General features: G+C 45.6%; 1 protein-coding gene across 10 annotated transcripts in view; it reads left to right on the top strand.

Annotated features, from left to right (window-relative positions):
• Positions 1-22011, top strand: part of WDR59 (WD repeat domain 59) — an 87455-nt gene that overhangs the window by 13679 nt on the left and 51765 nt on the right. For 8 of the 10 annotated variants that reach the window (XM_007102264.3, XM_028477670.2, XM_028477669.2 and 5 more), the window contains 6 exons: positions 4315-4450; positions 8888-8973; positions 10088-10168; positions 12352-12389; positions 16766-16854; positions 20433-20549. In XM_007102264.3, coding sequence (XP_007102326.1) covers positions 4315-4450; positions 8888-8973; positions 10088-10168; positions 12352-12389; positions 16766-16854; positions 20433-20549 — 547 coding nt within the window. Of the gene's footprint in view, positions 1-4314; positions 4451-8887; positions 8974-10087; positions 10169-11664; positions 11726-12351; positions 12390-16765; positions 16855-20432; positions 20550-22011 lie in introns of all 10 variants that reach the window. The other 2 variants (XM_055078952.1, XM_055078951.1) reach the window with 1 other exon arrangement.

The following is a 22011-nucleotide window of genomic DNA, read 5'->3' as shown; positions in this document are numbered from 1 at the left end:
TGCAATTGACCCTTTTTTAAAAAAAAATTTATTTATTTTATTTATTTTTGGCTGCATTGGGTCTTCGTTGCTGTGCGTGGGGTTTGTCTAGTTGCGGCGAGCAGGGGCTAGTCTTCGTTGTAGTGCGTGGGCTTCTCATTGCGGTGGCTTCTCTTGTTGCGGAGCATGGCCTCTAGGTGTGCAGGCTTCAGTAGTTGTGGCACGTGGGCTCAGTAGTTGTGGCTAGCAGGCTCTAGAGCGCAGCCTCAGTAGCTGTGGCACACGGGCTTAGCTGCTCCGCGGCATGTGGGATCTTCCTGGACCAGGGCTCAAACCCGTGTCCCCTGCATTGGCAGGCAGATTCTTAACCACTGCGCCACCAGGGAAGCCCCAATTCACCCATTTAAATGTACAAGTCAGTCGTTTTTTGGTATATGTTATTAATTTCCTAGTCAGTTTTTTTTTGTTGTTTTTTTTTGTTTTTTGCGGTACGCGGGCCTCTCACTGTTGTGGCCTCTCCCGTTGCAGAGCACCGGCTCTGGACGCGCAGGCTCAGTGGCCATGGCTCACAGGCCTAGCCGCTCCATGGCATGTGGGGTCTTCCCGGACCGGGGCACGAACCCGCGTCCCCTGCATTGGCAGGTGGACTCTCAGTGGCCATGCCTCACAGGCCTAGCCGCTCCATGGCATGTGGGATCTTCCCGGACCGGGGCACGAACCCGCGTCCCCTGCATTGGCAGGTGGACTCTCAACCGCTGCGCCACCAAGGAAGCCCCCTAGTCAGTTTTTAAACCTCTTTTTTTTTTTTTTTTAAAATCAAGGAAATGCCTATACATAGTTTGAAAAGTCAAGTAACATTACAAGGCTTATATTGTCAGTCAGCAGAATCCCACCTCACCTTTTTTTTAAAAAAATTAATTAATTAATTTGTTTTTTTTATTTTTGGCTGCGTTGGGTCTTCGTTGCTGTGCGTGGGCTTTCCCTAGTTGAGGCAAGCAGGGGCTACTCTTCGTTGGGGTGCTTGGGCTTCTAATTGTCGTGGCTTCACTTGTTGCACAGCATGGGCTCTAGAGCGCAGGCTCAGTAGTTGTGGCACACGGGCTTAGTTGCTCCGCAGCATACGGGTCTTAACGGGCCAGCGATCAAACCCGTGTCCCCTGCATTGGCAGGTGGATTCTTAACCACTGCACCACCAGGGAAGCCCCCCACCTCACCTTTTTCCCCACCCTGATCTCAGTCACCAGAGGCAACCAATTAAGATTCTTTTAGCTATTTATTTTGGATTGCCTCTATTTTTCCAAGTGGTATACTACATACACTGCTATATCTTGATTTATCCATCATAGATATTCAAATTGACTTCTTACAGTAGATGATGAATATTTAGCACTTTTACTTTGGTTGTGAGTCCCTTATGTATGTATACCTGGCCTTCCCCCTCCTTCCAATGTAGTCATATAACAATTGTTGGGTTGAATCAGTATTTGGGGTTCTTTTTCTGAGTTATTGTCAAGAGGTCCTATGCCATTCTGATTCTGGACTCTGTATGTGACCTATTTTTTCTCTTTGGAGAAATCCTATCTTTATCCCTAGTGTTATCTTTACCTCTTGTGTGTGTGAAATTTTCACTGTGACCGCTTTGGTATGTGTCTTTTTTCATTCATTGTGCTGGGCACTTAGAGGGACCCTCCTCCCCTTTTTGACATTATTACCTGTTTTATCTAAACAAATAGAAAAATAACATATACTTGGCATTATGTAGCCATATTAACAACCCATAAAATACTTTCAGGTGCCCTGGAATAACTGTATCTCAAACGTTAGATTTCTCAGTATTGACTGATGTGGATATTGTCATTTGTAGCATTCTAGGAGAGAACGGGATTATGTAACTGGAAATCATGCAAGTGTTGTTGTTCTGATGCGTTCTTAGACATGCATACATCCATATTATTTTTCAACATGATCTTGAAGTTCACTATTTTATTTTCTTATATTGAACTTTAAAATATGTGTAGTAAGGTGTATGCTTAAGTGAACAGCTCAAATAAATTTACAAATATATACACCCATATGGTCACCATTCAGCTTAAAATAACGAATAATTTTTAGCACCTGGGAGGGCCCTTTCAGTCTGGAAATCTGTGTCTTTTAGTTTGGAGAAATTTTCCTGCATTACGTCTGATAATTTTCCTCATTCTTTGTGGAGCGCCTCTTAGTGCATGTTGGATATCCTGTGTGGATTCTCTTCTGAACTTCTGGTCTTTTTGTCTTTCTGTTTTGCATTCTGGGAGTTTTCTTCAACTTTAACTTCCAACCCTTCTGTCAGGTTTTAAAATTTCAACTGTAACTTTAATTTCCAGGAGCTCTTGTTCTCTGTTCTTTAAATTGTCTTCTTTTATGTCTCTGAGAATATTAATTCTAGGTTTTCTTCTTTCCTCTGTGCCGCCCATTTCCTTTTTTTCCTTTTGGCTGTGTTGGTCTCTGTCTTTCAAGTTTCCTGCTGTGACTGATGCTCCTGGGCTCTCTGTTAATATTAAAGGGCGAGTGGAATCTCTGTTTACGTGTGCAGTGGTGGGATCCGCTGTAGGGAGATCAGGCGGGACCTGGGCCCTTTTGTTGGAGGGTGCCCGCATGTCATCATCTCCAGGGCTTTGTTGTGGTTGTTTTGTTCGCTTTCGTTCTTTCTTGGGCTGCTCACTTCCTCCTGAGAAGAATGCGCTTGTCATCAGTCACTATCTGAAGACTAAAAGCCATGTGTTGTGAGTTCTGAGCAGGGGAAGAGGCCTGAGGGTCTCACCCTCCACTTCCTGCCCTGTTTTGAGCACAGCAGCTCTCGCTCACCCCCTGCTGTGCCTCTTGTCCCAGGCCCAGGGCTCCTCTGAGGTAGTTTCTCTTCCTCTCCAGCTCCTGTGGGCCTGGATTCCACAGTGTGAACCAGCTTGCTCTGCAGGCACTTGGGTGCTGGTTGCCTTTCCTCTAGATCAGTTACCATTTTTCTGTCGGCTCTCCGTTTCCTCTCTCATTTTCTTTGTGGGTTTCTGTCTTTTATGTTTTCACTCTTATTCTAGTGGGTCTTCAGTGGGGGATGAAGACACCCATGTATGTCCAATCAGGCATGTTTATCCTGAAGTGCCCACCTTCTGCTGTTCTGCATTTGCCCTGTACTGTCTCTGATTTCCCCTGTTGAAAAACATGCCATATATTTAGTGCTTGGCCTTTGCCCTGTTTTCATTCTAATGGGAAATGCCGGCCTGCCTGCCATAGGATCAGATGATTCCTTAGGAAGAGGTCAGAGTTTCCAGGTCTTTGTACTGTACCAACTTCTCAGAAGCCCCAGAAATTCTCTTAATTTGTGTCTTACCTGTGCTTCCCTTCTCTCTTAATCCATCCCTCCTAGGGTTTCTGCTAGTTCTACATGCCATTTTTACTTTCTACTTCCTGTCTGTTCTGAGCAGGGACAATTAATCTTTTTCTTCACTATCGAGCCCACCTGTCCTTGCCGACTCCCGGGGGCTTGGAGCGCTCCCCAGCAAAGAATCGCTGATGGCTGCTGAAGAGGTTGATATACATACCAAGGATTTTTTTCTTACAACAGAAGGAAAATAGGTGAACAAAGGACATCACGGTTTTCAGATCCTTTGTATTGATTGGCACCTTGAACATTATTGGCACTTATTATTATTTTCATTATTATTATTTTTGGCTATTGTTTCCCCGTCTGATAGCGTTAACTTAGTTCCCATCACCAAGTAGTCAACTTGCACGGGATTTTGAGATTTTCTCAAATTATTTGGCTAAGTGATAAGCGAGGTGTTTAATTTTACACACGTTTATTGCATGCAAAGCACTGTGCCTAGTGATGAGGGACGTACAGAGATATTCAAGACATGGTCCATACCCCAAACACTCAGTTGGTTTGGGACAGGAACCTTTACGTTAGCAGTTCTGCTACAGAGATAAGTGCTGTGCTGTAGTCCAAATGCAGACTCTGTCATGGGAGTCGTGTGGAAGCAGCTATGATCCTAACTGGGGGATTGGAAAAGCCTGGGAGAGGGCTGGGCTGGAGCTGAATCTGGTGGAGGAGGTCAGACTTCCATGGATATGGGAGGGAGGACCATCTCTAGAGACAGATCTCACAGGGAGTATGGCTCCCGCTTGCCCAGCAGCCACGAGTTACTCTAGTCACTTGTATGCCTTTCAGAGTCGATAAACGTCATGTACATCTGGGGATTTTTTGAGCACTGCTTGCGAACTGTATGTCATTCCAAATGCGCTTTTCTATCTTAGTGCTAATGCTGTTCTGTTTTCATAATGTTGATGTTGTTTTCCTAGCCGCCGATTCCTATACATCGTCAATCTAGATGCACCCTTCGAAGGTCACCGAAAGATCTCACGCCAGAGCAAGTGGGACATTGGAGCCGTGCAGTGGAATCCTCATGACAGCTTCGCGCACTATTTTGCAGCCTCGGTGAGCTCATTCAAGGAGTACAGGAAAAGGCTTTTATTTTTTAATTTTTATAAATTTATTTATTCATTTATGGCTGTGTTGGGTCTTCGTTGCTGCGTGTGGGCTTTCTCTAGTTGTGGCAAGCGGGAGCCACTCTTTGTTGCGGTGCGCGGGCTTCTCATCGTGGTGGCTTCTCTCTTTTTTTTTTTTAACATCTTTATTGGAGTATAATTGCTTTACAATGGTGTGTTAACTAACACAATGGTGTGTTAGTTTCCGCTAACAAAATGAGTCAGTTATACATATACATATGTTCCCATATCTCTTCCCTCTTGCATCTCCCTGCCTCCCACCCTCCCTATCCCACCCCTCTAGGTGGTCACAAACCACCTAGCTGATCTCCCTGTGCTATGCGGCCGCTTCCCACTAGCTATCCACCCTACGTTGGGTAGTGTATATATGTCCATGCCACTCTCTCATTTCGTCACCGCTTACCCTTCCCCCTCCCCATATCCTCAAGTCCATGCTCTAGTAGGTCTGTGTTTTATTCCTGTCCTACCCCTAGGCTCTTCATGACATTTTTTTTCCCTTAGATTCCATATATATGTGTTAGCATATGGTATTTGTTTTTCTCCTTGTGACTTACTTCACTCTGTATGACAGACTCCATGTCCATCCACCTCACTGCAAATAACTCAATTTCGTTTCTTTTTATGGCTGAGTAATATTCCATTGTATATATGTGGTGGTGGCTTCTCTTGTTGTGGAGCACGGGCTCTAGGCACGCGGGCTTCAGTAGTTGTGGCGCATGGGCCCAGCAGTTGTGGCTTACGAGCTCTAGAGCGCAGGCTCAGTAGTTGTGGTGCACGGGCTTAGTTGCTCCGCGGCATGTGGGATCTTGCTGGACCAGGGCTCGAACCCATGTCCCCTGCATTGGCAGGTGGATTCTTAACCACTGTGCCACCAGGGAAACCTGGAAAAGTCTTTTAAATGTGAGATCTAAGCTGGTAGGTCTGTGTTCTACGTAGAGAAGAGAACATAATCGTCATTTCTCAGGCGGCAAAGAGGGGTTGCATAGTTCTAAAAGGAAGACGGAGGCAATTACAGATTTAAATGTATATGAAAAGAATTGGGGGTACCATCGGTAATTCTAAGAATTGAGTCCAGATTTGGAAAGGGAAACAGGTAGATACCTCTATGTCTGTGTGTGATAAGAACCCGTTTTCTGCATGAATGTAACTAGCCAGTGAATGAAAGAGGTTCTAAAGAAGGACCTGGTGAGCTGGTCTGGGGGCGACTGTCTCTGCTTTCAGAGGGATCAGAAGATTCCATACACCCTTCCACTCAAAGGAAGGGATTCTTTTCTGATTAAATCCTGTTTATATGTGAATTCTTCCAGGGAAAAGATGCATATGTTTCATTAGGTTTTCCAGGGTGTTCACAACTGAAAAAATATCTGGGCTTAGATCATCTCTGGTATCCCTTGCCCGATTCTTTATCAGTGTTCTGTTCTCCTAGGACAATTAAAGACCTAAACCTCTGGCTCCTTTTGCACTGGGCCGGGAGGGCAGTATTTGAAGGAGCCCTTCTCATCCTCCAGGGAGTATGACCGTTCGCAGTGCTGTCTGGGTCTGTTCTTAACGGGAATGACAGTCTGTGAGAGGAAAGCATCTCACAAAAGAAAGAAGAGCAATGCTGTCAGCTTTAGAAGGAACAAAAAGCTGCTGTTCCCCGTCATTTCCAAAATAGAATCTGACTGTCTGCCTTTAACCAGGGACAGCGACTAAAGTGGACCTGATTCCTGGGACTGTTGACAGGTCAGGCCAGATCATTCTTCGTGGTGGGGGCTGTCCTGTGCTTTGTAGGGAATTAGCAGCATCCCTGGCCCCTCTCCCACTAGATGCCAGTAGCATCCTCCCCCACCCCCATCGTGACAGCCAAAAACGTCTCTAGGCATTGTCAGGTGTCCCCTGGGAAGCAAAATCTCCCCTGATTGGGAACCACAGATTTAGGCTGACCCTTCAGTACTCGGCCCAAGTGGATTAACACCGCATGTGTTTGGGAGTGGCAAGAAAGAGCCTTATTTATTTATTTTTTTCAGACGATCATCTAAAGTGAACAATTAAGTATCATTTAGTACATTCACAGTGTTATGTAACTGCCACCTTTATCTAGTTCCCAAACATTTCCATCACTCCAAAGGAAACCCCCTTACCATTAAGCAGTAATTCCCCCACCCCCAGCCCCTGGCCACCTCCAGTCTGTGTTCCATCTCTGGATTTAGCTATTCTGGATATTTCATATAAGTGTGGTCATACCGTACATGACCTTTTGTGTCTGGCTTCTTTATCCACGTCAGAGCAGGTATCAGTACTTTACTCCTTTTTATGGCTGAATAATATTCCATCATAGGGATACACCACATTTTGTCTATTCATCCACTGATGGACATTTGGGCTGGCTATTATAAATAGTGCTGATAAGAACATGTACGTGCATGTACTTTTTTTAAAAAAATAAATTTATTTATTTATTTAATTAATTTATTTTGGCTGTGTTGGGTCTTCGTTGCTGCGCGCGGGCTTTCTCTAGTTGCAGCGAGCGGGGGCTACTCTTTGTTGCAGCGTGCGGGCTTCTCATTGCGGTGGCTTCTCTTGTTGTGGAGCATGGGCTCTAGGTGTGCAGGCTTCAGTAGTTGTGGCTCACGGGCTCTAGAGCACAGGCTCAGTAGTTGTGGCGCACAGGTTTAGTTGCTCCGTGGCATTTGGGATCTTCCCGGACCAGGGCTCAAACCTGTGTCCCCTGCATTGGCAGGCGGATTCTTAACCACTGTGCCACCAGGGAGGCCCTGTACATGTACTTTTTTGGGTACTCATTTTCACTTCTTTTGGGTATATTCCTAGGAGTGATTGAAAGGCCATGTGGTAAGTCTGTGTTTTACTTTTTGAGGAACCATCAAACTGTTTTCTACAATGCACAAGACCGTTTTGCAGTCCCATCAGCAATGCATCAGCATTGCATAGCAATGCACAATCCAGCCTCACCAAAATTTATTTCCTGTTTTTGTTTTTGTAATTTAAAAATTCTAGCCATCTTAGTGGGTATAAAGTGGTATCTCACTGTGGTTTTGATTTGCATTTCCCTAGTGACTAATGATGTTGAACATCCCCTCATGCGCTGGCTGGCCATTTGTATATCATTTTTTGGAGTTATGTTTATTCAAGTCCTTTGCCGATTTTTGAACTGGGTTGTTTGTCTTTTTGCTGTTGAGTTATAAGAGTTCTTGATGTATTCCTGATACTAGACCCTTATCAGTGACATGATTTGCAAATATTTTCTCCAACTCTGTAGATTGTCTTTTTACTTTCTTGATAATGTCTTTTGATACGTAAAAGCTTTAATTTTGATGAAGTTCAATTGACTGATTCTTTTTTCCCCTTCATTGCTCTTGGTTGGAAGGCAAGCATTTTCAGGAGAAAGAGCTTTGGAGTTAGGCAAATCTGAGGTCAAGTCCCAGTTTCAACACTCACTGTTTTATCTTGAGCGCCCATCCAACTTTTGGAGCCTCAGTTGCCTCACCTGTGATGTGGGTGATGACACCCAGTGTGCAGTGTGATGGGAAAGAGCAGAGGACAGGTTTCTTAAGGTTCCTAGTCCATAAACTGGCACTAGCAGACCCTGGAAATGGCTGGGAATGTTATTATAAGATGAGGGGGGCTTTTCTTTACACTCCTGTTCCCATTGGAAGCTATTTTGAATCCTTACCTTTTGACAGGAACCTTACCTATTTAGAATTGGAAACTGGCATTTCTAGATAAAAATCTCAGAGCTGTATACAACTGTCTGTCTCTGAGCTAAAATGAAAATACATCATATATATATGTATATATATATATATATATATATATATCAGTTCAGAAATTATTAAATAGCCTACTAATAGTAATTAGTCTATTAGTAATCTTTATCCATTTTCAGTGTGTTTCAGGAACTCATGATATTTAGGGAGCATTTGCTGGCTTGTTTCTTTAAGAGAAGTGTAGTTTGATTGAAGCTTTGTTTTTCTTCTTTTTCCTTATTGTAATTGTGGTTTCTTCTGGCCCGTTTTCCCTGTGTCTTTCTGCTTAACCCTTAAAGAAGTTCATATTTCAAGGAGTCTTCTATAATTTTGCCTTCTAGGACACGCTTTTAGTGGTGATTCTGTTTTCTTTCTCATGCATGTGTTTTTTCAAAGTGTGGTAGGTGGACTCCGGGCATTGGGTGGTGGAAAGGGTGAGCTGAGCACATGGAGTGTGACAGCATCTGGGGAGATGGGTGTGTGACCCTTAGGGCAGGGCGGTCGTTCCTCTGATGGTTGGGGGCGGCTCCATAACCCATAGCTCACGTGCTCACGAGTGTGTCTGTAGTCTTAGTTCAGCCGCAACTGTTCAAGATGGGTTTCCCCTTGTCTCTTTTCAGAGCAACCAACGGGTCGACCTTTACAAGTGGAAAGATGGCAGTGGGGAAGTTGGCACAACCTTACAAGGCCACACTCGTGTCATCAGGTAGGCACAGCCCTCCACTGCTCCCTGGCCTGTCTCACTTTGTCACAGTTCCTCGGGAAGTGAAACAAAGACACCATCGCCCTCCAGGCTTGACCCTCTGTGTTGCATTGGCCCCAGGTGGCTGCTGTGTCCTTAGCAGTCCTGAAGTGATGGTCATTGCAGAGAGGAACAGCTGGTGTTTAGGAGCCAGCATCCCTGTAGCTGTTAACCCCCATCCCAGGAGACACTTAGGTACAGCCTGGTCCAGAATAAAGGGTTAGAGCTGTTTGCTGCAGGAGGGAGGTGAACTTACGCCCACAGAATCCCCCAGCTCACGGTCGGTGGTGCCCGGAGCACAGAGACCTTGGGGGCCAGCCCTTTGCTCCAGCGCGGGGGGGGGGGGGCACCACGTGGAGCTCCTGCGTCATAGTCCGTTACCCAGATGCCCAGTTGCTTCCCACTCGTGGCCTTCCAGCTGGCTTCTGGAATGTTCCTGGATCCATCCTTTCCTTGGGTCACTGTTTCTGGGTGGGGAAAACCTCTTGTGAGAAGCAGCGGCAGGAAGTGTGGGAGTGGTGAAGCCGACGGGGGAGGCGACGGGAAAGGCCACACACCCCGGCCTGTGTTAACTGTTTGTGTAGCAAGTGCCTTTCAAGGAGTGAGGACGTGGGTGCGGAGGACCAGAGCCCTGCTTGCCCTCCTTGAAAGCTGTGTGGCAACACGGCAGTTTGCCAGTGCTTTAAAGATGTGGGTTTTACTCAAGGTACCTGTGGTTGAGACTGATTTAAAAAACACTGTCAACAGTCCCGTGAGGTTCTTTTCTTTGTTTTGTCTTAGTTTGTGCACATGCATGTGTGTGCGCTTTTGTGTGTGTATGTGTTTTAAGTTGAAAAGCTCCGTTTCTTTTGGTTTTGGGGAGCAGGTGGTAACCAGGGAAGGACCTGAAAGTTTCCTTCAGAGCTTGGTTAAGTCTTCTTCCCCAAAGAACTTCGGAGATTCCCAGTGTAAACCATTTGCAGGGGCCCATTGACAGTGACTTTCTGAAGCTGCTAGAAATGAAATCTGCGAATGCTTTGGAAATGGACTCTGAATTTTTTCTCTTCGTTGTTGTCCCGTATATTCCTTGTGTTTTCAGTGACTTGGACTGGGCAGTGTTTGAGCCAGATCTCCTGGTCACCAGCTCTGTGGACACCTACATCTACATCTGGGATATCAAGTAAGAACCGTCAAGAGGCGTAACCACTTGGCTGTGGGATGATCTGGGCCCTTTGTTTTAGAGATCGGGTATCTTAATTTGGTTTTCCCCAGATGCAGACCCTGAGACGGGGACACATTGCGGATACGTTGTTTAGGAGGGGACAGAACTGCTGGTGGGGATGGGGAAGAGAGACGGGATCAGGAAGGCCGCACAGAGGGCACGTCATCTACTTGGGTGCCACCGTGACCAGCTGGAGCTTGGTCTTACTGGGAACACTGGGGGCTGGTGTACCACTCCCTCCTCAGAGGTGTTCCCCTGCGAGGGCCCAGGAAGTGGGGGCGCCATCCACTGTCAGTCATTGGTTGAAGGCTGTCCCGGAGGCCTCAGCTCCCTGGCACTTCAGGCCTGTCACAGAGGTTTGCAAAACGGGCTTCAGCAGCCAGGGAAATCCCATTGTCAGAGAACCACAGGTTCAGGCATTTGGAAGTCAGGCTGGAGTTTCCTGAAGTGGCAGGTGGCGCTGGGGGCATTCTGATGGGTACAGACACACACGTGCTGCAGCGAGCAGTGCTCCAGGACAGCTGCTTTGCTCTTGGTGGCGCTTCACTTCCCCTCTGGAAACAGGGCTGAGAGCCATCTCGTAAAGCAACTCTCCATGGAGCAAAGAGTGGAGGAGCGCCCGGCCCAGGGCCTGGCGCGTCCTAAGCTCTTCATAAACATCCATTCCCGTTTCTCTCAGTAAAGCAGATTTCTTTCCCCGTAACCGTTAACTAGAGGGCCTGTGGCCTGTGGAGTCGCCAGGACAGGACACCCTCTCCCCAGCCAGGCCACCCTGCTCCCAGATGGCAGTGACTTTGTGATGCTTTACACTGAAAGGTAAACTGTAGGCAGAGGACACGCCAGGTACTGAGGTTTGACTGACCAGACAGACCGGGGAAAGGGATCCTCAGGGAGTAAGGATGTGCTGACTTCACCTGCATCCCGCGCAGGTTAGCACTTCCAAGGTGACAGGTCTAAGGGCAGCGCCAGAGGAGGGAGAAGGAGCAAAAAATCCAGGGGAAGTGGAAGAGAGGGGCTCTAAGCGAGCAAACAACCCCCTGGGAGCTCTGGGGCAAGGGTCCCTCATTTACATGAAACAGTTGTTTTCATAATTTAAAGACTGAAAGACACTTGAACTGACTTGCCTTCTCAGGTCTTCTGAACAGTAAGCCAGGGCTGCGGGTTTGCCTTGTCTGGCCCTCCTAGCCCTAGGGGGCTGCCCAGTTCTGTCATTTTGACCATTCGTGGTGAATGGTTGAGTCTCCCATTGTATCCAGGAGTAGTTTTAAAAAAAGTAAAATGGTGGTAAAAGCCACAAAGCAAAATTTACCATCTTAATCATTTTTTTTAAGTGTGCGGTTCAGTAGTGTTAAGTATATTCACATTGTTGTGCAACAAAGCTCCAGAACTTTTTCATCCTGCAGAACTGAAAATCTGTACCCGTTAACCAACTCCCCGTTTCCCCCTCCTTTCAGTCCCTGGCAGCCACCACTCTACTTTCTGTCTCTGTGAATTTGACGACTCTAGGTACCACGTGTAAGTGGAATCATACAGTGTTTGTCCTTTTGTGACTGACTTACGTCACTTAGTATAATGTCCTCAGGGTGCATCCATGTTGTAGCACGTGACAGTATTGCTTTCCTTTTTAAGGTCTAATAACAATCCATTGTATGTAGAGACAGTACTGTATTTATCCGTTCATCAGTCGTGGACACTTAGGTTGCTTCTACCTCTTGGCTGTTGGGAACACCCAGAGTAGTTTTCCAGTCCACCTTGGCAGTGCTGTTGGTTCTTGCAGAATTATGCCGCTACGACTGTCCCGTTGTTCCACAGGAGAAGTGACACCAGGAAGGGGTTCCTTTGGCTCCCTTCACCCCCGCATCAGAGTCACCCAGGCCACGCCAGGTCGTGTAATTTGTTCTCTGTGGATACAACTGTATAATTAGAAATTCAGACTTAGTCTCAGCTGAAGAGGCTGAGAAAGCTCATCTCCCTGGAGGGAGACAGGCTTCTCTTTACACTACTTTTTAAGGGCCTCACATTCCCACTGAAGTCCAAGAACCCACTGAAAGGAAAGTGAAGAAATGCGAGCAACGGGAGAAAGGCACCAGGTGGATGGGGGCAGGTGAACAGGCATTTGACTTCTGACTCTTATGTTTCAGAGATACACGGAAGCCGACCGTTGCGCTGTCTGCTGTAGGTGAGTGGACGCGCCCCCGGCGGCCTGCATTCCCTTCCTTCCACTGCTTCGCTCCCACTGACGCCCCGTCCCCCATGGTCCGGGCTCTGTCCACGGTCACGTGGACCTGTAAGGTCCATGTCACAAGCGCCCTGCTCCCGCTCCTCTCAGAAGTTAGAGTCAGGACTGTAGAATGTGGTCAGGAACTTATTTCAGAATTCAAGGGCAGGAGCCAAGCCACATTGGTTTGTTTTTAAACTTTTTCTTGTGGAAACTTTCAAAAGTGTATAAAACTAGAAGAGGATGAATTGCCTTGTGCTCGTCATCCAGCTTGAACGTCGTCGAGGAACAGACAACGTTCTTTCAACGTTCTTTCCTCTTTCACCCACTAGCCCACCCACCCCTACCCCTAATCCCCTTTGGGATTATTTTGAAGCAAATCCCAGGTGTCATATCATTTCATCAACAAATATTTCAGTAAGTATGTCTTTTTTTAAAAAAATTTATTTTATTTTATTTATTTATTTTTGGCCACGTTGAGTCTTCATTGCTGCGCACGGGCTTTCTGTAGTTGCGGCGAGCGGGGGCTACTCTTCGTTGCGGTGCGCGGGCTTCTCATCGCGGTGGCTTCTCTTGTGGCGGAGCACGGGCTCTAGGCGCGCAGGCTTCAGTAGTTGTGGCACATGGGCTCAGTAGTTGTGGCTCGTGGGCTCCAGAGCACAGGCTCAGTAGTTGTAGCACACGGGCTTAGGTGCTCTGTGGCATGTGGGATCTTCCCCGCCCAGGGCTCGAACCCGTGTCCCCTGCATTGGCAGGCGGATTCTTAACCACTGCACCACCAGGGAAGTTCCAGTAAGTATTTTTAATAAGAGAAGAATCCTTTTAAAAAAAAACATAGCCACAATACCATTAGCATACCTAAAAATATTAACAGTAGTTCTTTAATGTCGTCAAATATTTAAGCAGTATTCAGATTTCTCCAGTAGTCTCAGTAGTTGTTTGGTTTTTTTGTTCTTTTTTTTACAAATTATTTGAATCAGAATCCAAATAAAGTCCGTATTTATAAGTGGTTGATATATTTCTCATCTCTTTCAGTTGGTAGGTTTCTCCTTCCTTCCCTTGTTTGGTTTGTTTGTTTGTTTTTCCTTCCCTGCAGTTTCTTTACTGAAGAAACTGAGGTTTCCGCACAGTCTAGATTATACTGATTGTGTCCCCGTGGTATCATTTAATATGGGCATACTGAAACATTGAAATTACTTTCTGAGCTACCTGTTTTCATCACTCTGTTGGAATTGACTATTTTTGCAATTCTGCATTGGGGCTGTTACAGAGTATTCTCACGACTTCCTGAGCGTTGAACTTGGGCATAGAACCGGTATACCTTGCCCACCGTGATGAAGCCCAGTCATCAGTATTCTATTTTGGCATCCTTGGTCAAAACAAATCATATTACCTGTCTCTTAAATCCTGCTTTTTTGTATCTTCTTGCCTCATTTGAATTCACATTTGGTGTTTGCTCCAAAATGATCACATGATTCTTCTTTTTATCCCCCTGCACCCCGACTCGTCATCATTTGAAGGCATTAAACATCATGACTGTATTAAGCAGTTGGTTGGTTTGCTCTGTGAGGTTAGGGACCACGTCTGCCCTGTCCAGGGCTGCAGACCAGGGTCAGCCTAAGCGCCTGTCCTGTGGAGATGCTCTGGGAGTGTTTGTTCGATGGATGTGGAGCTCAGGCATCTGTGTCTCTTGTGCTGAGTGCTTAACAGTTGTGCTGGTGCCTCCCTCACAACCTGTGCACACACACTTGTAGGCACTTATGATCTGAGGCATAGAATGGCCCACAGACGTGGTTGCAGAGGACACTGAGCTGAAAGAAAGTACTTATGGTCTGTGAATGCCTCAGTCATCCATCCCTGACTTTGTTATTTCTACTTGCAGGTTTCTAAGTTAGATGGCTTATAGAGGACCTCTAAAAAGAAAGATTATTCTAATTGCTTTCTTTTGGGAGTCTTTCTGAAAAAACAGAGGTAGGAGATTTCTTTCTTTTTTGCACCTCAGTGAGGTCTCAGTGGTGGCAGAGCTCTCATTCCGTTAGAGGTGCAGCCTGGGTGCTGCAGCTCCCCAGAGCCTGTGGTCCTCATCTCTCTGTGAGCACATTGTTTATACCTTGGGGTAGGGAGTCAGTAAGAGCATGTCCATGTGTGCTCCAGAGCGTTCTCTGTTTCTGAGAACTATTATGGTCTGTGAGGTCTCCGTTTGACCCTGGTGTCACGATCCTAGTAAAGCACGTTGAATTAGGGGGTTCCCAGAATCCTTTGGAGGCTTCATGTTCTCATGGACCATCTGCTGGGAATGGCATATTTTCTTGGAACTGGTTTTTCTTTTCTTTTTCCTTTTCTTCCAGTTTTATTGAGATATAATTGACACACAGCACTGTGTAAGTTTTTGTACAGCATAATGATTTGACTTACGTACATGATGAAATGATGACCACAGTAAATTGAGTGAACATCCATCATCTCATTTAGACACAACATTAAAGACATAGAGGGCTTCCCTGGTGGCGCAGTGGTTGAGAGTCCGCCAGCCGATGAAGGGGACACGGGTTCGTGCCCCGGTCCGGGAAGATCCTACATGCTGCGGAGCGGCTGGGCCTGTGAGCCGTGGCTGCTGAGCCTGCGCGTCCGGAGCCTGTGGTCTGCAATGGGAGAGGCCACAGCAGTTAGAGGCCCGTGTACCGCAAAAAAAAAAAAAAAAAAAAGCATAAAAAAAAAGACGTAGAGAAAATTTTTTTTCCTGTGTTGTTTCATTCTTTGGTAACTCTGTCACATGGAGATGGAGCAGTAATTTAAAAAAATATATATATTTATTTATTTTTGGCTCCGTTGGGTCTTTGTTGCTACGCACAGGCTTTCTCTAGTTGCAGTGAGCGGGGGCTACTCTTCGTTGCTGTGTGCAGGCTTCTCATTGCGGTGGCTTTTCTTTGTTGCGGAGCACAGGCTCCAGGTGTGCGGCCTTCAGTAGTTGTGGCTCACAGGCCCAGTTGCTCCGTGGCATGTGGGATCTTCCCAGACTGGGCCTTCAACCCGTTTCCCCTGCATTGGCAGGTGGATTCTTAACCACTTGCGCCACCAGGGAAGTCCCTGGAGCAGTCTTTTCTTACACACTTTCTCCTCTAGCTGATATCATTTCTTGCAAAGAAACTGGGTCTCCTAAGTAATACACTGCCGTCTTCCAACTTCAGGGGTCTCCATCATTCGATCTTAGGTGACTTAAGGTGTCCTGTGTCTCAAGGAAAAAAAAACACAACAAACAAACAAATAAGCAAACAAATACCCTCACCAAAACCAAGCAGGGATAAAGTCTGGGCCTTACTCTGTTTCCTGTTAGGTTCTAAGTCCTTGCTTTCTGTCTCATACGCTACGGATTCTTGGGTCAGGTTGTCCTCCAAAGTCCTGGATCCACTGCGGTGTCCTCAAGTAATAAACACCCACCCAAAGGGAGAGAGTGTCAAATTAGAAATGTCATGTGTTGTCTGAGCAAAGAACAAGAAGAGGTGGAAGGAGAGTCATCATGTGATTCTGGTTTGATATAATCAATGCGATTATTTTAAGAGTCAGCTGGAAGTGCTGCTATGTCCCAATTTTCCACCTGTCTCAGCCCCTTCTGGCATCTTCCAGTATGCCTCCTCTCTTAAGTAGCTCTTTTGTCCCCGTTGTTGATACCTCTGTGTTCTGGCAGAGGACTGAGTTCACACGGTGCCAGGAGTGTTCCCTTTCCCTGTCTCCACACAGGGCCATGTGTAACCGCTCACTGATGGGGAGATGAGAGTGGGGGTGGGGTGCACATAACTTTCTGAGGGCAGAATTGGGCCACACTGGGGCTCATTCTTCAGCTGAGCCTCAGCTGGAGGCTGTGTTTTTCCAAGACTGTCCCTCCCCCAGAAACGAAACCAAAAAAACCAGTGTGGGAAGGAGCAGGCTTTGAGCTGAGGCTCTTCTGATTGGGAGCGCGAGCTTGGTGTCGGAGAGGATGAAGGGCCAGGTTGTGTGATGTGTCAGTGACCAGCCAACAGAGCCGGCTGAACCGCCGCTCTGTAAGAAACTGTCTTCCCCTGCTGATTCTGCTGGGAGGTAACCTGAAGTCTTTTTTTTTTTCTCCTTAGTGAGATTATTTCCTCAATTAGGTGACTCTGATCCTGTTCCCATGTGTTAATTCATTTATTCTTTGGCTTCAGTTTCTCCTTAATGGTGGAGCTGATGCAGTCATAGAAGCTTGAAGAGTTCTGTTCTTACTCATCCGGAACTCATTATGCAGCTCCCCTGGATAAGCTCCCCTCTGGTACTGAAGGCGTTGAGGGCAACAGCTTTCCTCCCCTGATTTTTCTTTGCAGCGGGTGCCTCACAGGTCAAATGGAATAAAAAGAACGCTAATTGCCTTGCCACCAGTCATGACGGGGATGTACGGATATGGGACAAGCGGGTAAGTAATCTTCTTTTTCCCCTCTGAGAGGATATGAAGAGGATGTTGTGAATAGCAGGACTTGTCTTGAGAGACCAGGGTACCCTGTGCAGCATGGTTAATTGCCATGTTAAGATCCTAGTACCAGATGACATTTGCTTCCCGATCAAACTGGTGTTGATGCAAGATAGGGGAGTGAGACATTATGATCAGTGGTTAAGAAAATGAACTTGGGGAATTCCCTGGCGGTCCAGCAGTTAGGACTCTGAGCTTGCACTGCAGGGGACACAGGTTCAATCCCCGGTCTGGGAACTAAGATCCCGCTAGCTGCATGCCGCAGCCAAAAAAAAAAGAAAATGAACTTGACCTGACCTACGCTAGCGTCCCATTTGGCTGCCTCCTGATTATGATATCAGGTGAGCCACAAACTTTTCCAAGCCTCGGTTTCCTTTTCTTCAGAATAAAGATGATAATAGTGAGTGTGTCATTGAGGGAGTCAAGCCTGGGGGACCAGACACTATTCTAGAATGGTCAGCAGGCTTCTTATTCCTGCCCCAGATTGCAAAGTGAAAACTCATTGTTCTAGGACATATACCATCTAGAATTAAATCACTGAGGCAGGATACTCGGTATGTTCAAATGTTCCCTTGGAAGTCTAGCTGTGCCGTCAGCCTCAAATGAGCCTGCAGAGCGTACGTTCTCCCTGCATTAGCCCATGGACCTGAGAGGCATGAAAGAGTTGCAGGGTTCTGGGCTGCTACTGTAATGGCAAGTCTGGAAGTTTGATATGTTGGCATCAGTGAGAACAGTGATGCAGGGAAAGGGCCTCTTCCACAACTAACTGCCAGACGATTGGCTAAGAATGCAGAGAGTAGTCGACTTCTGTGAGATCTGGGGTGTAAATTCTGCTTCCTGCTCTGTGAAAACTGCCTTTGTGGGGAGGACCTACTGTTAGTTTTCCTGGAACTTGTTCAGGAACTGTCCCAGCTGGGATGCTGACTGTAAAGTCTCAGCCTTGCTTCCGGCTGCCCTGCTCCCTTCCCCTTCCAGCAGGGAATAAAGTCATACCGTTAGAGAGGAGAGGGAAGTGAAGCAGAGATTGGGAGGCTGCTGGATTGGGTGCCAAGACCTGCTGGGAAAGGGGTGTGCTGGCCGAAGCCCTCGCTTTAGGTGGCCCTTAGGCGACAAGGTGATTTTATAAGGAAAGGATGGATGGTGCGTCTTCTCTGTGTCAGTTTCTGTGTCCCTTTAGTCCAGTCTGGTAATAGTCTAGTCATTCTTCATCCCTCTTTATTTCTTCAATTGGCAATTGGTTTTATTCACATTTGTCACTGGTATAGCATTTAAATATAGTAAATGGTTTAACTAAAATGTTTGGTTAATTTGCAGTACTTGTGTGTTTGCTTTAGACTGTTTTCAGAGCCATAGGCAAAATAAACAATTGGGCATTTAGCCATGAACTCGGTCAGGACCTGTTTTCCAAAACAGTAGCTGTGTTCCTTATCTGGTAGAAATACACTGCGGAACTGTTTCTTTCTAGCCTTCTGATTGGTCTACTCATAACCCTGACTTCCCTTAGCGAGCCTTTTATCTATTTCGTTTAAAGAGCTTTAACTTTTTCTTGGCTATTAATACTTAGGACTTCTGTTCATATGGATTGTAAAACTTGTTGGTTGTAATTTCACTTCTTTGGCACTTTCTAGTGTCAAAGCAGGACTATTGGCAGCAAGCATCACCGGCTTAGAAAAGTGCAGTATCAGTGGTAATGTTGGATTTTCACTCAAATTCGTGAATGACCAGTAATACTAATTTTTCTAAGTGTTTATTATGCACAGGCATTTTCTAAGAACTTTATGTGTATTGATTCATTTCTCTTTATAACTAACCTTTAAAGTAGGTAATATTATTACCCCATTCTACAGCTGAGTAAACTGAGGCACAATTTGTTGCCAGGATTTAAATTCAGGGAGGCTGGTTCTGGAGATTGCACTGTTAACCTCATAGACCAGTGCTGATTACAGAAAGTAATACATGCTCTTTGTTGAAAATATAAAAGAGAAAATAAAAATCATTCATAGTCCTGCCCCAGAGACAAATGCTAATATTTTGGTGTTTTCTTTTCTTATGCTTTTTTTTAAAACATGGTTTATCATATCATATGCATAGTTATGCATACTTTTTTCATTTAACGTTACAACAAATGCATTTCCCCTGTGTTATAAGCTCTTTCTAAGTATAGCTTTTAGTGGCTACATCATATTGTATCAGATAGCTGTACAATAATTGGTTCTAACATTTAATTATTCCCCACTTATTATTCATGTTGTTTCTGGTTTTCTAGGTGTTCCAAATAACACCAAGATGAACATCTTTGGTACCTAAAGCTTTTTGTGAATTTAGGATATTCCCTTAAGAAAGGAAGAATTTTAAGTCTGTTGATAAAAATTGTCCAGTTTTTTTTCCCAAACAGGTTATACTATTTTATATGTACACCACCAGTGACAAATGCAGACTCACTGCATTGAATATTATCTACAAGTATCTTCTAACTTGATTGCTAAAAACAATCTTTTAATGTTTTAATGTATGAATATATTTCTGAGGTTTCCTTCTGAACTTGTTGTTTTTTTTTTAAACATCTTTATTGGAGTATAATTGCTTTACAATGGTGTGTTAGTTTCTGCTTTACAACAAAGTGAATCGTGAATTTGTTTTATATATGCTTATTAGTCATGTATTGTTTTCTTTTGTGATGTGTGTTCATTCTCTCTTTGAGGTCTTAGGGCTTGATCATTTTAAGCTTGGTGGTTTTCCGATATAGAGAACAAACTAGTGGTTACCAGTGGGAGAGGGAAAGGGGGAGGGGCGCTATAGGGGTAGGGGATTACGCGGGACAAACTGTTATGTACAAAATAAGCAACAATGTTGTGTTACATTGTACAACATGGGAAATAAAGCCAATATTTTATAATAACTATAAATGGAGTATAACCTTTAAAAATTGTGAATCACTATATTGTACACCTGTTACATATAATATTGTACATCAACTATACTTCAATTAGAAAAAAAAGATTAGTGGTTTTACCCCCAGGATTGGGGTTGGGTCTGTTTAGATGTCACAGCCCCTCTTTGTGGGTGATTGTGAGGAAGGGGAGCAGGAATTGCAGACCACGGTACCAAAGGAGAAGAGCATCCACTACCTTGTGTCCTTCATTAAGGCCGTACATGGAGCCGGAGCGGAAGTAGATTAGGCTCACAGGCCCGTATTCAGAGCATGCGTGAAGGAGAGCTGAAGAAGTCTTCTGTCGTTTGTTTTAAACAAAACAAAGCGGAGTTTCTTAAGAATAGAGATGGTCTCTGGGAGTTTTTTATTGTTGTTTTGGCTGCGCTGTGCGGCATGCAGGATCTTAGTGGCTCGACCAGGGATCACACCTGTGCCCCCCTCCAGTGGAAGCGCGGAGCCCTAACCACTGGACCATCAGGGAATTCCTCTGGGAGTATTTTTGTTTTCCCACTCGGCACCCAGCAGACTGTTATATGGTGGACACTCTGAGTTCCTTCTGAAATGACAACTCTCGTTGCTGATCCCGTTGCAGAAACCCAGCACAGCAGTGGAGTATCTCGCAGCCCACCTCTCCAAAATCCACGGCCTGGACTGGCACCCAGACAGCGAGCACATTCTTGCTACCTCCAGTCAAGACAACTCTGTCAAGGTGAGCGGCACCCCCAGGGCAGTTGGGGGAGTGTGTTTGGGAGGCGTCAGGGGTGTGTGAGCACTTTCTTCAGAAGGAAATTTACGGTAGGTTAGCATGGCACGTGTTTCAGGGGTGCATGTGCTTTTTGGGGAGCTGGGCAAGTACACCTGGTTATGTGGTCCAGCGGGAGTGATGTAGTAGCACGTATCTGATATGGCTCCTGGCATTTGTTCAGAGGCTTTTCTTCTTTCCCTTTGTGAAAGGAAGTCAGAGACGAAAACATCTAGAAAGGAAAAGAAGTTTACTTGCCAAGAAGTTGTCAGGAAGTCCTATTTCAGGACTGGCTCATCAAAATAAAAATACAACAGATAAACAAATAAAGGAGAAAAGCCCGCATGGTCATTAAAGTTACCAAGTTTACCATTAGTCTGGGGTGGAAAAAGAGCAATTTTCTCACGTGATTATCACGTCTGCACAAGTTAGGACGTCTTCGATCATCAGCATTTCACAATGCTGGAGTTGTTTTATTAGAGATTTAGTTATTATTTGTTTATTATTTATTTATTAGTTGTTTTATTAGAGATTTATTATTTGTTAAAGATGGAGTTGTTTTATTAGAGATTCTGTAACTTACAGGAGATGCTCAAGGATTTGTGTATGTCGGTGGCCCTATTATTTTTGGTTTCTCTCAGTGTTTCTTGTTTGTTTATCCTCTCTGGCTGTGGGACGTGATATGCACCCTTGTTCAGAAGGATGCAGAGCCCAGAGTTAGCCGTGCCCCACGGTTCCGGCATATGGTCAGGTCTCTGCCTGGAAGGACAGAGATTTGACCGCAGAGATTTGCTTAGCAACTTTAGGATTCAGCTTCAGCAATTTAATGCTTTGTTTTATTTACACAGGCATGTACGTCTTTTTGGTATGGTTAGCAAAGCTAGAATCAATCGTACACTCAGGCTTAAAATCTAACTTCTGTCTGGAGGTTTGTAAATCCCCTGGGGCTGTAATTTATTCTTATGTGCCAACAGTGGTTTTTCTGTTTGTTTGTTTGTTTTGGATTTAAGTGTCTGTCCCCATACCCCATCAGCTTGTTTCCCAACTTCAGGAACCAGAAATCATCCGATTCACCTCCTTCTCTTTCTTTGAGGTCCCCAAGTCTGTCAATATTCGCTGACAACTTTACTACCCTTGAGGCTCGGATTCCATAGGTAATAAAGCAGATAACAGGCCACTTGCCACATGTGAAACACAGTCCTTATTCCTTACTAGTGGGCTTAGCTTATGAATTAAATGAGATTTTTGGCATGGTATTTGATTTATTCCACTGTATCCTGGTAGGAAGACAGTTTGTTTGTTTGTTTTTTCGGTATGCGGGCCTCTCACTGTTGTGGCCTCTCCCGATGTGGAGCGTAGGCTCCGGACGCGCAGGCTCAGCGGCCACGGCTCACGGGCCCAGCCGCTCCGCGGCGTGTGGGATCCTCCC

The sequence above is a fragment of the Physeter macrocephalus genome, chromosome 17 (assembly GCF_002837175.3).
Source record: "Physeter macrocephalus isolate SW-GA chromosome 17, ASM283717v5, whole genome shotgun sequence".
NCBI lineage: Eukaryota > Metazoa > Chordata > Mammalia > Artiodactyla > Physeteridae > Physeter > Physeter macrocephalus.
The sequence above is the reverse complement of the archived record's forward strand: the minus strand, read 5'-3'. Positions and strand labels throughout refer to the sequence as shown.